This window comes from Phoxinus phoxinus (genome assembly GCF_949152265.1).
Source record: "Phoxinus phoxinus genome assembly, chromosome: 16".
Classification (NCBI taxonomy): Eukaryota; Metazoa; Chordata; class Actinopteri; order Cypriniformes; family Leuciscidae; genus Phoxinus; species Phoxinus phoxinus.
The window spans coordinates 13,011,423-13,024,557 of record NC_136891.1 but is presented as its reverse complement, the minus strand read 5'-3'; the positions used below and the strand labels follow the sequence as shown (position 1 = coordinate 13,024,557).

The following is a 13,135-nucleotide window of genomic DNA, read 5'->3' as shown; positions in this document are numbered from 1 at the left end:
TGAGTAGTTCAGAAGAATTGGTGTGTGTTCTGGCACATAGTTCTGTTATACCATCTCACCATCAGATGTTATCTGGATCTTGTTAGATCTCTGATTCTTCACTAGATTGGTTCATGACCAACGTGTGTAAACATTTTAATTAGTGCTGGGCATCGTGATTAATCTCATAGTTTGTGTTTATATAATATACAGCAGGGAGAACAAGTATTTGATACACTGCCGATTTTACAGGTTTTCCCACTTACAAAGCATGTTGAGGTCTGTCATTTTTATCATAGGTACTCTTCAACTGTGAGTGACGGAATCTAAAACAAAAATCCAGAAAATCGCATTGTATGATTTTTAAGTAATTAATTTGCATTTTATTGCATGACATAAGTATTTGTTACATCAGAAAAGCAGAACTTAATATTTGGTACAGAAACCTTTTTTTGCAATTACAGAGATCATATGTTTCCTGTAGTTCTTGACCAGGTTTGCACACACTACAGCAGGGATTTTGGCCCACTCCTCCATACAGACCTTCTCCAGATCCTTCAGGTTTCGGGGCTGTCGCTGGGCAATACGGACTCCCTCCAAAGATTTTCTATTGGGTTCAGGTCTGGAGACTGGCTAGGCCACTCCAGGACCTTGAGATGCTTCTTACGGAGCCACTTCTTAGTTGCCCTGGCTGTGTGTTTCGGGTCGTTGTCATGCTGGAAGACCCAGCCACGACCCATCGTCAATGCTCTTACTGAGGGAAGGAGGTTGTTGGCCAAGATCTCGCGATACATGGCCCCATCCATCCTCCCCTCAGTACGGTGCAGTTGTCCTGTCCCCTTTGCAGAAAAGCATCCCCAAAGAATGATGTTTCCACCTCCATGCTTCACGGTTGGGATGGTGTTCTTGGGGTTGTACTCATCCTTCTTCTTCCTCCAAACACGGCGAGTGGAGTTTAGACCAAAAAGCTCTATTTTTGTCTCATCAGACCACATGACCTTCTCCAATTCCTCCTCTGGATCATCCAGATGGTCATTGGCAAACTTCAGACGGGCCTGGACATGCGCTGGCTTGAGCAGGGGGACCTTGCGTGCGCTGCAGGATTTTAATCCATGACGGCATAGTGTGTTACTAATGGTTTTCTTTGAGACTGTGGTCCCAGCTCTCTTCAGGTCATTGACCAGGACCGTGTAGTTCTGGGCTGATCCCTCACCTTCCTCATGATCATTGATGCCCCACGAGGTGAGATCTTGCATGGTGCCCCAGATCGAGGGAGATTGACCGTCATCTTGAACTTCTTCCATTTTCTAATAATTACGCCAACAGTTGTTGCCTTCTCACCAAGCTGCTTGCCTATTGTCCTGTAGCCCATCCCAGCCTTGTGCAGGTCTACAATTTTATCCCTGATGTCCTCACACAGCTCTCTGGTCTTGGCCATTGTGGAGAGGTTGGAGTCTGTTTGATTGAGTGTGTGGACAGGTGTCTTTTATACAGGTAACGAGTTCAAACAGGTGCAGTTAATACAGGTAATGAGTGGAGAACAGGAGCGCTTCTTAAAGAAAAACTAACAGGTCTGTGAGAGCCGGAATTCTTACTGGTTGGGTGGTGATCAAATACTTATGTCATGCAATAAAATGCTAATTAATTATTTAAAAATCATACAATGTGATTTTCTGGATTTTTGTATCAAGTGTACCTATGATCAAAATTACAGACCTCTACATGCTTTGTAAGTGGGAGAACCTGCTAAATCGGCAGTGTATCAAATACTTGTTCTCCCCACTGTATGTGTGTGTATGTACATGCATGTGTGTGTATTTATATATACAAAATAATTACACTTTTATTTTGGATGCGATTAATCATTGCCCAGCACTAATTTTAATGTGCGTTTCCTGTCCAAAAATTAAGAGTTTATCAAAAATATATATTTTTTCAAAATGTGCATTTAAATGGCTCAATTTTAATGAATAAAAAATGGATTCAAAATGTTAATCTTTTTTTATAATGCATGAAATAGAGGATTATGTGTTGTTGCATTAAAATGCATGTGTATATATCTTCTTTTCTGCAGGTGTGATGCAACCAGTCCTTATATCCATCCGGTCGGCTGGTGTCTCGAGTACGGCAGGACACTCACCACTCCTCCAGGTGATGATCACAGTACACAACACCATCAGGCCCACAAACCAGCTAAGAAACCTACATTTATTTCCCCCCAAATAAATTCAGATTAGAAACACAATTATGCAACTGCTTCAGAAGTACTAGGAAGAGCTCGAGGAAGGAAAAAGGAAAGTTCATCCCCTCTCGCTGTAGTTTTTAAGCTCATAGATGCATGACATTAGGATGTTGAGCTGGTTTAGATCTTCATAGCGTGTGAGATCCGTGCCAGCTGAAATACAGACTTACTTCAGAGGGATCACAGCACGAGGACCAGTGGTGGAAAGAGTACTGAAAAAACATACTCAAGTGAAAGTACTATTACATTCATTGCATTGCACAGATCGCTACGTGCGTCTGTCTATATGAAGTAAATGGGAGCGGGATTTCACCACATTATGAACTCTGCACTTGAGGGAGTTAACACGGTACACAATACCCCAACCTCACACCAAATGTTAGGCCCTGTAGATAGGCCAGCCTATATAAATATCATAGTAAGCAGAAATGTGAAATGTACCTTAGGCATATTAGAGGAAGACGCTGATATCTGGATTGAATTGATGCTTGAAGAATGCACTTCCACAGCAGCCACGAGTAACAGCAGGTGTAGGCTAGCGGTTAAAGTTTTCTATGCAGAATTTGATTTGATGACAGTCACGAGACCGATTACTTGATCCAATCATGTTGTTGGATAAAAATAAAGTCAAAACAAGCATGTAACGACTAACGACCACAAACGGAAGGAAAATAGCGGAGTAAAAGTACAGATACATCACTTAAAATGTACTCAAGTAAAAGTAAAATTACACAATTTTTAAACTACTAAATAAAACGACTTAATTACGGTAATGTGAGTATTTGTAATTCGTTACTTCACACCCCTAACGAGGACATACTCTAGACAATGACTTGTGTTTATACTGACCAGACTTCTGCAGGGGATCAAATAGTACAATCACTGCACTCAAGTCTGATTGACCCGTCACAGCATTCAGCATTAAAATATTACATTATTCATTTGAAATACTTCAATATGAGCAAAAAATTAGTAGAAAGCAACAGTAGAGTTCTGGTGTTGTGCAAGGTTCGATCCTCCCAACACATCTAAAATATTGTGAATAATGCAATCGAGTCGGTCTCCCTACACTCTCTCACATATTTCTATATCTTTTAATATTTTGGCATACATTACTACAATAATTGGTGGATTTAACTTATTTTTCTGTTTGATTATATCATACTGCATTAATGCCATGTCGTAATTACGACTTTATTCATCAACGACAAAATGAATTTGCAGCCGTCAGGTGGTACAAGTCGAAGCTCTCCGAAAATTCTGAGTTTACAAATTGTAATTACGAGTTCTACGAGGACATGAATGCTTTTTACAAGTCGGAATCTCGTTAGTCCTGTAACGCTGGGTTCACACCGGACGCGGGAGTGGCGCGGAACGGAAAATCACGCGCGGGCCGGCGCGTGCCTGTTCACACCAGACGCGTATTCTTCGCCGAGGTCGACAAGCGCTTCTGCTCAGTTGTTGTTTATTCAGAGCTATGTTTTACATCATGGTTAAGTAAATAACCTCATAAAATGAATACACCATGTTTCTGTAACCAAGAAGTTTGTACACTTCTTTTATTAATCCGTTGTCGAGACACACATGCAGCCAGAGAGAGAATGGTAGACAGTAGGCTATGTAGATATACCGTTGAAATATACATCCTCTCTTCACATTTATTAAATCTATTTTCCTCTTCCTGTTTCCCAGTGCGAGTAATTTGACATCATCCATTTTCACTTATCAACTCCTGCCTGCCTCTCTCTCTCTCTGTTTCCCTGTTTGTTTGTGTGTTCTCGCGGTATTTTAATGAGAAAATTGACGCGGATCACTCGCGGCTCGCGCAAAAAATAGACCAGACGCCGAAACTGGCGCTTCGCGGCGCGGGCCGGCCGCGGCGCTCCGCGTCTGGTGTGAACGACACCATAGGTTAACATAGCCGCCGAAAGGAAGCGGCCTCCGTTCCGCGCCGCTTCCGCGTCGCTTCTGCGTGCGGTGTGAACCCGGCGTAAAACATGCTGTGAGCCCACTTTCATTCCCAGTGTTTCATGGGACAAGTAGTTCATTCCTTCGTAAGAGATGTCCACCGTGATTGCTTTTTTTTAATGTCTCCATCAGCTTCTTAATTCAGTGAGTAGGCATTTTTAGTCAAGTCACCTTTATCAATATAGCGCTTTTTACAATACAGATTGTTTTAAAGCAGCTTTACAGAGATAACAGGACAATAACGTTTGTGTTTGTATAAAATAATATAATTTAGTTAATTTATATATATATATAGCCTCTCTGGAGAAAACCGTGATGTCATCGTCCAGCTTAGTTCAGTTCTCATATAATGGTGTCAATGCAGGCAGATCAATATAATTGTTGAATATTAAGTGTCCCCAACTAAGCGAGCCAAAAGCGACAGTGGCAGGAACTCAAACTCCATCAGTGACAGAAAGGAGAAAAACCCTTGTGAGAAACCAGAATCAGTCGCTCAGTTCTCCTCTGGCCAGCGAACGAACAGTGTATGATTATGATTCAGGAACATTACAGGTCAGAAGTCAGATTGGATCAGAACATTCACAATATTATCCAGTTTTATCTTTAGCACTGTCCTATTGTCACAGTTATCCCACAATGCACCATAAAAACCAGTGAGCATTGAGCAAAACCAGCATGCTTTCTTCAGTCTCTCACGTTTCCCGCCTCACACCCTCTGTACTGTAGATTACCCTGATGAGAAGACCTTCTCCTGGGAGAAATACCTGGCAGAGACCAGCTCATTACCAGCTCCTGCTCGAGCCTTCAAAGTGGTGAGTGTGTGTGTGTGTGTGTGTGTGTGTGTGTGTGTGTGTGTGTGTGTGTGTGTGTGTGTGTGTGTGTGTGTGTGTGTGTGTGTGTTGTGTGTGTGTGTGTGTGTGTGTGAGTGAGTGAGTGAGTGTGTGAGTGAGTGTTTCAGAGTTATGGCAGTAGCAGAGCTGACTGCTACCAACCCCGTCCATCAGTGGCGGATAATGGACAACATTTAAGCTACGAAATAAGCTGGGGGTTCCGTGCGGTGGTCCCCAGACGAATAAGTATTCGTGGACCAACAGCGGAGGAATATCAGGTATGGAAGGACTAGATGAGTGGCATCACTAGATCTGCTGCAAAAACTCCATCAACTAAGACTGCTGCCTCCACTGCTCTGTGGGTTGTCTTCTGTGAGCATTTTGTTTCCTCAAGAGAAGGCCACGTTGGGGACAAGCGAGAGGCAGGCTCAACAGAGACCTGGCAGCCCCCTGCAACTTCACCTTCCATCTGGTTGTCTAGAGTTCATCTCCAGCCACTGGAAATTGGATTCTGGAGTGAAGCTGTGGAGATGGGGTCTGCGCACCCCTCTCTTCACATTAAATCAACTCTCTGCGTATGCTATCCGACCTCAACACATCAGGCACCAACCCTCAAGACGGCTCAACTCCCGAGCCCTAAAATCCCCTGCACAAAATTCTGCACAAGGACAAACAAGAAATTCTTGAGCGTTGGGCTGAACATTTTAACACCCTCCTTAACCAAAACAATCCGGCTGACCCTGTTCTGCAGCGCCTCCCAAAGCTCCCACCTGTGTATAAGCTTGATGACCCTCCCAGGTTCTCAGAAGTCCTTGCAGCAGTATAAGGCCTCAAGGACAATACGTCCACTGGTCCTGATGGAATTCCTGCAGAGGCTATAAAGAAAGGCAGGTATCTACTCACCATAAATCTCCACCAACTTATCCAGATTATATGGGCACAAAAAACTGTTCCACAAGGCTGGAAAGACTCACACATTATTACCATCCACAAGAAAAAGGGTGACAAGTCCATCTGTGCAAACAGTCGTGGCATATCCCTGCTTTCTATGGCAGGGAAAGTATTAACAAGGGTCATGCTGTTCCGTCTTACCAAGCACATCACAGAAAGGATCCTTCCTGGGTCACAGTGCGGCTTCAGGAAGGATCGGTCCACCTCCGACATGATCTTTGTCCTGCGTCAAATGCAGGAGAAGGCCAGAGAGCAGAACAAAGACCTGTTCATTGCCTTCATCGACCTGGCAAAGGCTTTTGACACCATTGACCGCCAAGTCCTTTGGGTCATTCTGGAGAAGTTTGGGTTGCCACCAAGGTTTCTGGACATCCTACAACAGTTTCATGATGACATGCAGGCTTGTGTGATTGTGGGTACATCTCAATCCCCCTCCTTTCCTGTGCAGGTAGGAGTAAAACAGGGGTGTGTACTGGCTCCAGTGATCTTCAATCTATTCCTGGCAGCAGTCACCCTCCTCTCCCACAATTCCCTCAGCCCTGACGATGGTGTTTGCCTACAGTTTCGTCTGGTTGGGAACCTCTTTAACCTCCGCCGCCTGCAAGCCATGACCAAGACCACCACCACCATAATTCATGAACTGCAATACGCTGATGACTGTGCCCTCCTAGCCCACAGCCCTACCACAATGCAGCACACACTGGATGTTGTATGCGCAGTCTACCAAGCTTGTGGCCTACAAGTCAACATCCAAAAGACTGAGATCATTGCACAGACCACGATCAACACCCCCTGAATTCTACATCCATGGCACACCAGTAAAAGTCGTTCAGCATTTCTGTTACCTCGGAAGCATCCTAACACCCACCTGCCTCATAAACAATGAGATCCAGGCACGCATAAACCTCGCCTCCTCTGCCTTTGGTAGACTCCGATCTAGAGTCTTTGTTAATAAAGATCTCCTTACCTTCACCAAAGCAGCCGTCTACCAGGCAGTCTGCGTTTCCACCCTGCTGTTTGGTGCATAAGCTTGGACTCCCTACCGCAAGCATATTCGGTGTCTCGGGGGCTTTCACATCAGATGCCTCCAGCGCATACTAGGTGTCATATGGAAAGACAAAATCCCCCACACAAACATTCTACAGCGCATCAACTCCAGCAGCATGGAGACAACTCTTGCTAGATGGAGGAACCCTGGAGTTCTGGATACAACAGCTGCCAACCGTCAGGCATGGAGCTCTGCATGTGGTATGGGGGCCCTACAGATCGAATTGCAGCGCGCCCAACACAGAACTGTGCTACGTCAGCGCAGACACCAACGCACCCAGCCACAACTACACTCATCCTCAGAATCAGCACTGACATGTACCAACTGCGGCAGGACATGTGGCTCCCGGATTGGCTTCAGCGCCTGCCTCAACACTCCAACAACGCATCCTAGAAGTGACATCATCTTGGAAATCGATTGACTGCATAAGAAGAAGTGTGTGTGTGTGTGTGTGTGTGTGTGTGTGTGTGTGTGTGTGTGTGTGTGTGTGTGTTGCCAAACATCAGCAGTGGTGCCATGCTGAAACATCTGCCTGAACAAGTCTCTCTCTCTCTCTCTCTCTCTCTCTCTCTCTGTCTCTGTCTGCAGAAACCTCCTCACAGTTTTCAGCCCAATATGAAGTTGGAGGTGATCGACAAGAGGAATCCTGTCCTGATCCGAGTGGCCACAGTGGTTGAAACGGATGAACATCGACTCCGGGTGAGAATTCTAAAGAATAATAATAATTACAACTTACAAAGCTAGAATAACAGCAAACATACTGAAATAAACAACAACAACAAAACAAAACAAGAAAAAAAAACATACTAAAAGAAAATAATACTTCAGGGAAATTCAAAAGGAACATAAAATTAACCATGGCAGCAAATTATCACATCTTCAATTTAAAATAATTATTTTAAAGCTTGGGCTATTTTACTCTAATAGGTAACAGTATGTATTATCCATTAATCCTTTTTTACAATTGCTAGAATGCATTTCTCAATACTTGAGTCACTTTTTCTACACTCTTCAGACAGTGGGCCCTATTTTAACGATCTGAAACGCAAGTGTCAAAGCGCAAGTAACTTTGTGGGCGGATCCCGGCGCTGTTGCTATTTTCCCGGCGGGATAAATGACTATTGCGCCTGGCGCAAATCTAAAAGGGGTTGGTCTGAAGTAGCTTTATTATTCATAGGTGTGGTTTGGGCGTAACGTGAAATAAACCAATAAGAGCGTCCTCTCACATTCCCTTTAAGAGCCGGCGCGCTTGTTTCATGGCGGATTGCTATTATAACGGCGGATTTGTCAGGAGCGGTTCACAGCCGAGGAGGCCGACGTTCTCGTCAGGACCGTAAAACACAGAGAAGTGACATTGGGGATGATGGGAGAAACCCACCCGGAGAAACCCACCCAAATTAGCTTCAGTTAAACAGGCGTATAATTTGGGTAAATGTGTAGCCTAATCTAGATTTTTTTTTTTTTAAATCTAGATAGATATTTTTCCACATCTTCACGGACACAACAATGATTTCCCTCGTGTGTTAATATTTTTCCTTGTAATAATGTATGATTTGCAAAAATGAAAACTGCTGCGTCTGTTTATATTAGAGAATCAAAGTGGATGCGCGTTAACATTATGGCAGAGCACGCGCCCTTAAAATACCATATCACTAACGTGCAACGCGCCACTGTCTTTAGACTGTTTTTTCCCTGGTCAGTGGCGCAATTGCTTTCTAAAACTGGAAAATAGCACCAGGGAAGTTTTGCGCCGGAACACGCCTCCTCTTTGCGCTGAACCGCCCCCGCGAGCGCAAGTTCATTCCCTAATTTACCGATGTGCGTCTGTGGAGGGAAAAGTCCGCTGTGCGCGGGTGCAAAATAGGAATGATACATGCGTCGGTGTTCAAAGTCAATTGCGCTGGGTGCAAGATAGGGCCCAGTGTGTTACGGATCTATGAGGGAGGACTCAAATGCAGAAATGAGTGATCAGGGGTTTATTTGAAAGAGAGGATATTGTGAGGGAGAGTTAGTTAGTTAAAGTTTATTTCGGTCAACTTCAAAATAAATAAATAAAAAGAAAAACAATTTACAAGCAAACATTGAAAATATATTAAATTACAATGTAAACAATATTTTTAAATGAAAAAAAAAGAGGAGGAGAGGAGGTGAACAGTAGGCAGAGATGAGGCACAAAGACAGGCTGAGGGTGTTTCACACTGTGCTTGTTTGCTGCGGTCCGAGCGTGATTGTTCCCGACACCCCCCCAGCGTTGCTCTGGTTTCACTCAACTTGATTCTATCGAACCCTGGTGCGTTGCGTGCATTGTGTTTTTCATTAATTTGGTGCTATTATGCACCGCTAAGTGAACAACACAGGTTTACTGTGCCTTAATTCTGTTGCTTGCAAACGGACTCTTTTGTTGCCCTGATTCCACGCGCTAACTCTCACTCGTATCCAAGGTAAATCATCAACACTATCATCCATTACATGTGTTTTATTTAACTAAATACATCATAATCAGCTACAACGCATGCGCATGTCACTTTACTACCTGAACAAGTGCGCACCAAGTCCTTGATGCTTTCACATTCACGCAAACTCAGAGCGCCTCCTCCAGGTAGTCTCGGGTTCGGGACCCCAGTGCGCACCCGGGTCCACACATGACAGCGTTCATATTAGCGATATTTCATGCGAACCGTGTCCCTGGTCCGAACTAAACTGCCAGTGTGAAAGCACCCTGAGAGCGACGGCTGAATCCAGCACAGCATGACAGGAGGAGGGAGGGAAGACACAGGGACTGGAAAACAATAAGTGCCAGGCAGGATCGCACAGTGCAAGGGCATCGACTCTCAGGGCACGAACAATCACTGCACCGCTCTTACGGATTGGCTGATAGTGTTAACATGCGATCACCGTGATCCGATCAAGCAGATCGGGGGTTACAGTTGTCTTTTCAGTGTGTTTATGGACAACATCAGGATACAGGTCGCATGTTAATGCCAAGTGTAAATGCAGCCTCAGACAAACGAGGACTCAACTAGACAAGAGGGCGTGGTACTGGAAACAAGGAGGCGGGAACAGAGGAGCACATGGCCAACACAAACAAAGAAAGAGCCATATGTTCAAGCACAACACAAACATAGAAACATGAAACAAAGACAAAAGCTGCCAGGGCAGAACCCTGACACAGTGAGCACAACATCAGTCTTTGTGGGATAAACTGTGGATCATTGCTTTGACACAAAACACATTCAATGACAACATCTTTCAAATTACATAAATAATTTTCTCACTTAGACACAAACAACACTAAAACTCGTTGAACATACAGGTCAATTTTATACTGTAATGTAAACATGGATCATGTGACATTTGTGAATTACAAACAGTAGAGAGTAGGGCTGTCAAAATTGCTGAAAAGCTAAATTGTAAATGAATATTAGCAACATTCAAATTATATTATATTATATTCGAATTCTGAAGGCAATAATTATTGTTAGAGGAAAAAAGTACTGTGTCTCCTATGACAACAAGAAGGTACAACAAGCAAGCGTAATAAGCAAATATAAACCAAATAAAGCATCGCATCTTTTATTGAAATCAAAGGATATTCACTTTTTAAAGTGCATTAACTTTTGAAATGATTGTTCTTAAATAAATAATAATTTCCTTAGGTTACAATAGTGCATAAAACTGTAAGTGCATCAGTAACCTGAGAAAACATGCGGCGTAATGTAACGTTACTACATGAACACAAAATAGCAAACTGCCATTCAGAAATAATCCACTTCTACTCACTACAAAATAAACTGTATAAAATAAATCATTGTGTAATTCTACCTGTTGTTAGTGTTTTTAGGTCATTGTTTTATGAGCGACACCTTCAGTTGTTCAGTGACTGATTTCAGATCATTATTTTCTTTATTAGTGATGCACCGAAATGAAAATTCTGGGCCGAAACCGATACCGAAAATTTAGGATGCACTTGGCCGAATACCGAAACTGAAGCCGAAAATGGCTTCTTTTAAAAACTTTAATATACATTTATTTATATTGCTTAATTTTTAATGGATCTGAAATGAAAATCACAAACCAATAGAATAATCATCAAACTTTTATTACCACTAACAGTTACATAACAAAATTTGTTATATTTTATATATTATATATATTTTATATTACATGCCCTTCATGAGGCACGTGCGCGGTCTCTTGCTCTCTCTCCCTCTCTGCCGTGCACGCGCTACACGGTTTGGAGCACAGTCTCTGTCTCGCGGGCGCACTCGCTCTAGATTCTGGAGATATTAACTAATTCGTGGGCATCAGCTGCTATCAATATGCGGGAGACTCCTGGAACTTCCGGGAGACTTGGGATGTCTGTATTTCTATACTGAAATAATATCGGCATTATAATTATTGATTTTTCATTACGCAATTTTTTGGTGCCCTCTCAGCTTTTGGTGCCCTACGCACAGCGCATGATGCGCGTGGTGGGAGCAGCGGCACTGGTTGTCCTCATCTGAAACTTTAAAATACTTCCATACCGTTGACATGCTCAATCTTTGCAGACGCGTGCAAACAGCTCGACCGTGAGTGAAACCTGCTCGAGCACGGAGGGGAGGGGTGGTTGACGAGTGATAACAGCTCGACCGTGAGTGAAACCCAAGCGCTTGCGCGCAGATGGGAGAGGCGCGGTTGACATTCATTTTTGGTTGACATTTTCGGCTGCCTTTTTTATTTCGGCCCGAAATCAATAATGCCATTTTCGGCCGAATTTTTCGGCGACCGAAATTTCGGTGCACCCCTATTCATTATAACACAGGTTCTGCTTTATTCATCATCACATGCATTAAACTGAGATTTTTTACAGATTGTGTCCTTCATAGGGACTGAATATGATCTGCTTCCGTGTCACTTTAGAGCATTTCAGCACTGATTCTTTACTCCTCATGCTCTGCAGTTTCGCAGCATTATCTTGCTTGTGTTGCATGTTTATCAGTCCAGTGTCACACTGTAATTGTGAGTGAGATGCAGCGATAGCGTGCTGATTCAGCTCGCGGGAGATCCCATGATAGCGCCCGATCTCTCCGCCGTCTATTTGGGAGCTTAGAGCAATCAGGAAGACTCATCCTAGCTTATTTACTCCTGTGAAGCTTTGCTCCATATAGAAACATGATCTGACAGCTAAAAATGCTCTTCATGCACATTAATGCATGTAATATGTGGCAGATTTTCTAGTTTTCAGTCATCACTTTGCTACTATCAGAGGCGGTGATAAATGTTTCAATTCAGCACGATTCATGACAGCATTGGATTTGATTCACAATACTGAAAAATTACTCAACTAGTGATGCATGTATATTGTATTTTTTGGAAAGCTGTTTTTTACTCCACAGCAAATTCTTTAAATTTAAAATAAACGTAGAGTCATTCATTATAAACATGTCACGCCTGACTACTGATGTGTGGGAAATACACTTACGTAACTCTTACTCGGCACAAATCCAAATATGTACGTTTTGCGTTCTTGATGTTAATATATTTTGCTTAGGAATACAAGTCGCAGCATGTTTCGGAGGATTTAAAAATACATGATTTATAACCCGGAAAATATGATAATTTATTTGTTAAACTAGCTTTGTTTTCCAAGTGTTCAGAGCAAGACTCTGACAAGGCCGAGAACAATTCAGCACTGTTTACTCCAAATGTGAGCAACAAAGCCACTTGAAGTCGTTCATTTTTAATGAGAGTTGACTTTGAGAGTTGGTTTGAGGCAACATGAGCGACCGAGCATTGCGACGGAGCTGAATCCTATCTAATGTGCCGACTGCACATTATTCCAGCGCCGCACACAGCAGATGAGTAGAAATAGCTATCAGCAACCTAACAGTCCTCATTCACAGAATTTGCATAAAGCCAAGAGAAAGTAGATTTCAGCCATTATGTATGCAGTATATTATTATATTATATTTATATTAGCCGTTATTTATGTTGCAGTTAATCATGAAATTGTCTGTAGTGGTGAGTATTAGTGGTAACTTAGACAAATTCTGCTTAATGAACTTGAACATCGCTTAATAAGTGCCGTGCAAATAAATAATTAATTTGGATATACTTTTAACTTCAGAACAGGGG

The 13,135-nt window shown here is 43.0% G+C and overlaps 1 protein-coding gene across 1 annotated transcript in view; it reads left to right on the top strand.

Annotated features, from left to right (window-relative positions):
* The window catches only part of l3mbtl3 (L3MBTL histone methyl-lysine binding protein 3), a 94,471-nt gene that overhangs the window by 34,315 nt on the left and 47,021 nt on the right, over positions 1 to 13,135 (top strand). Inside the window, exons 12-14 of the mRNA XM_079639027.1 lie at positions 2,054 to 2,130; positions 4,916 to 5,001; positions 7,607 to 7,717. Coding sequence (XP_079495153.1) covers positions 2,054 to 2,130; positions 4,916 to 5,001; positions 7,607 to 7,717 — 274 coding nt within the window. The remainder of the gene's footprint in view (positions 1 to 2,053; positions 2,131 to 4,915; positions 5,002 to 7,606; positions 7,718 to 13,135) is intronic.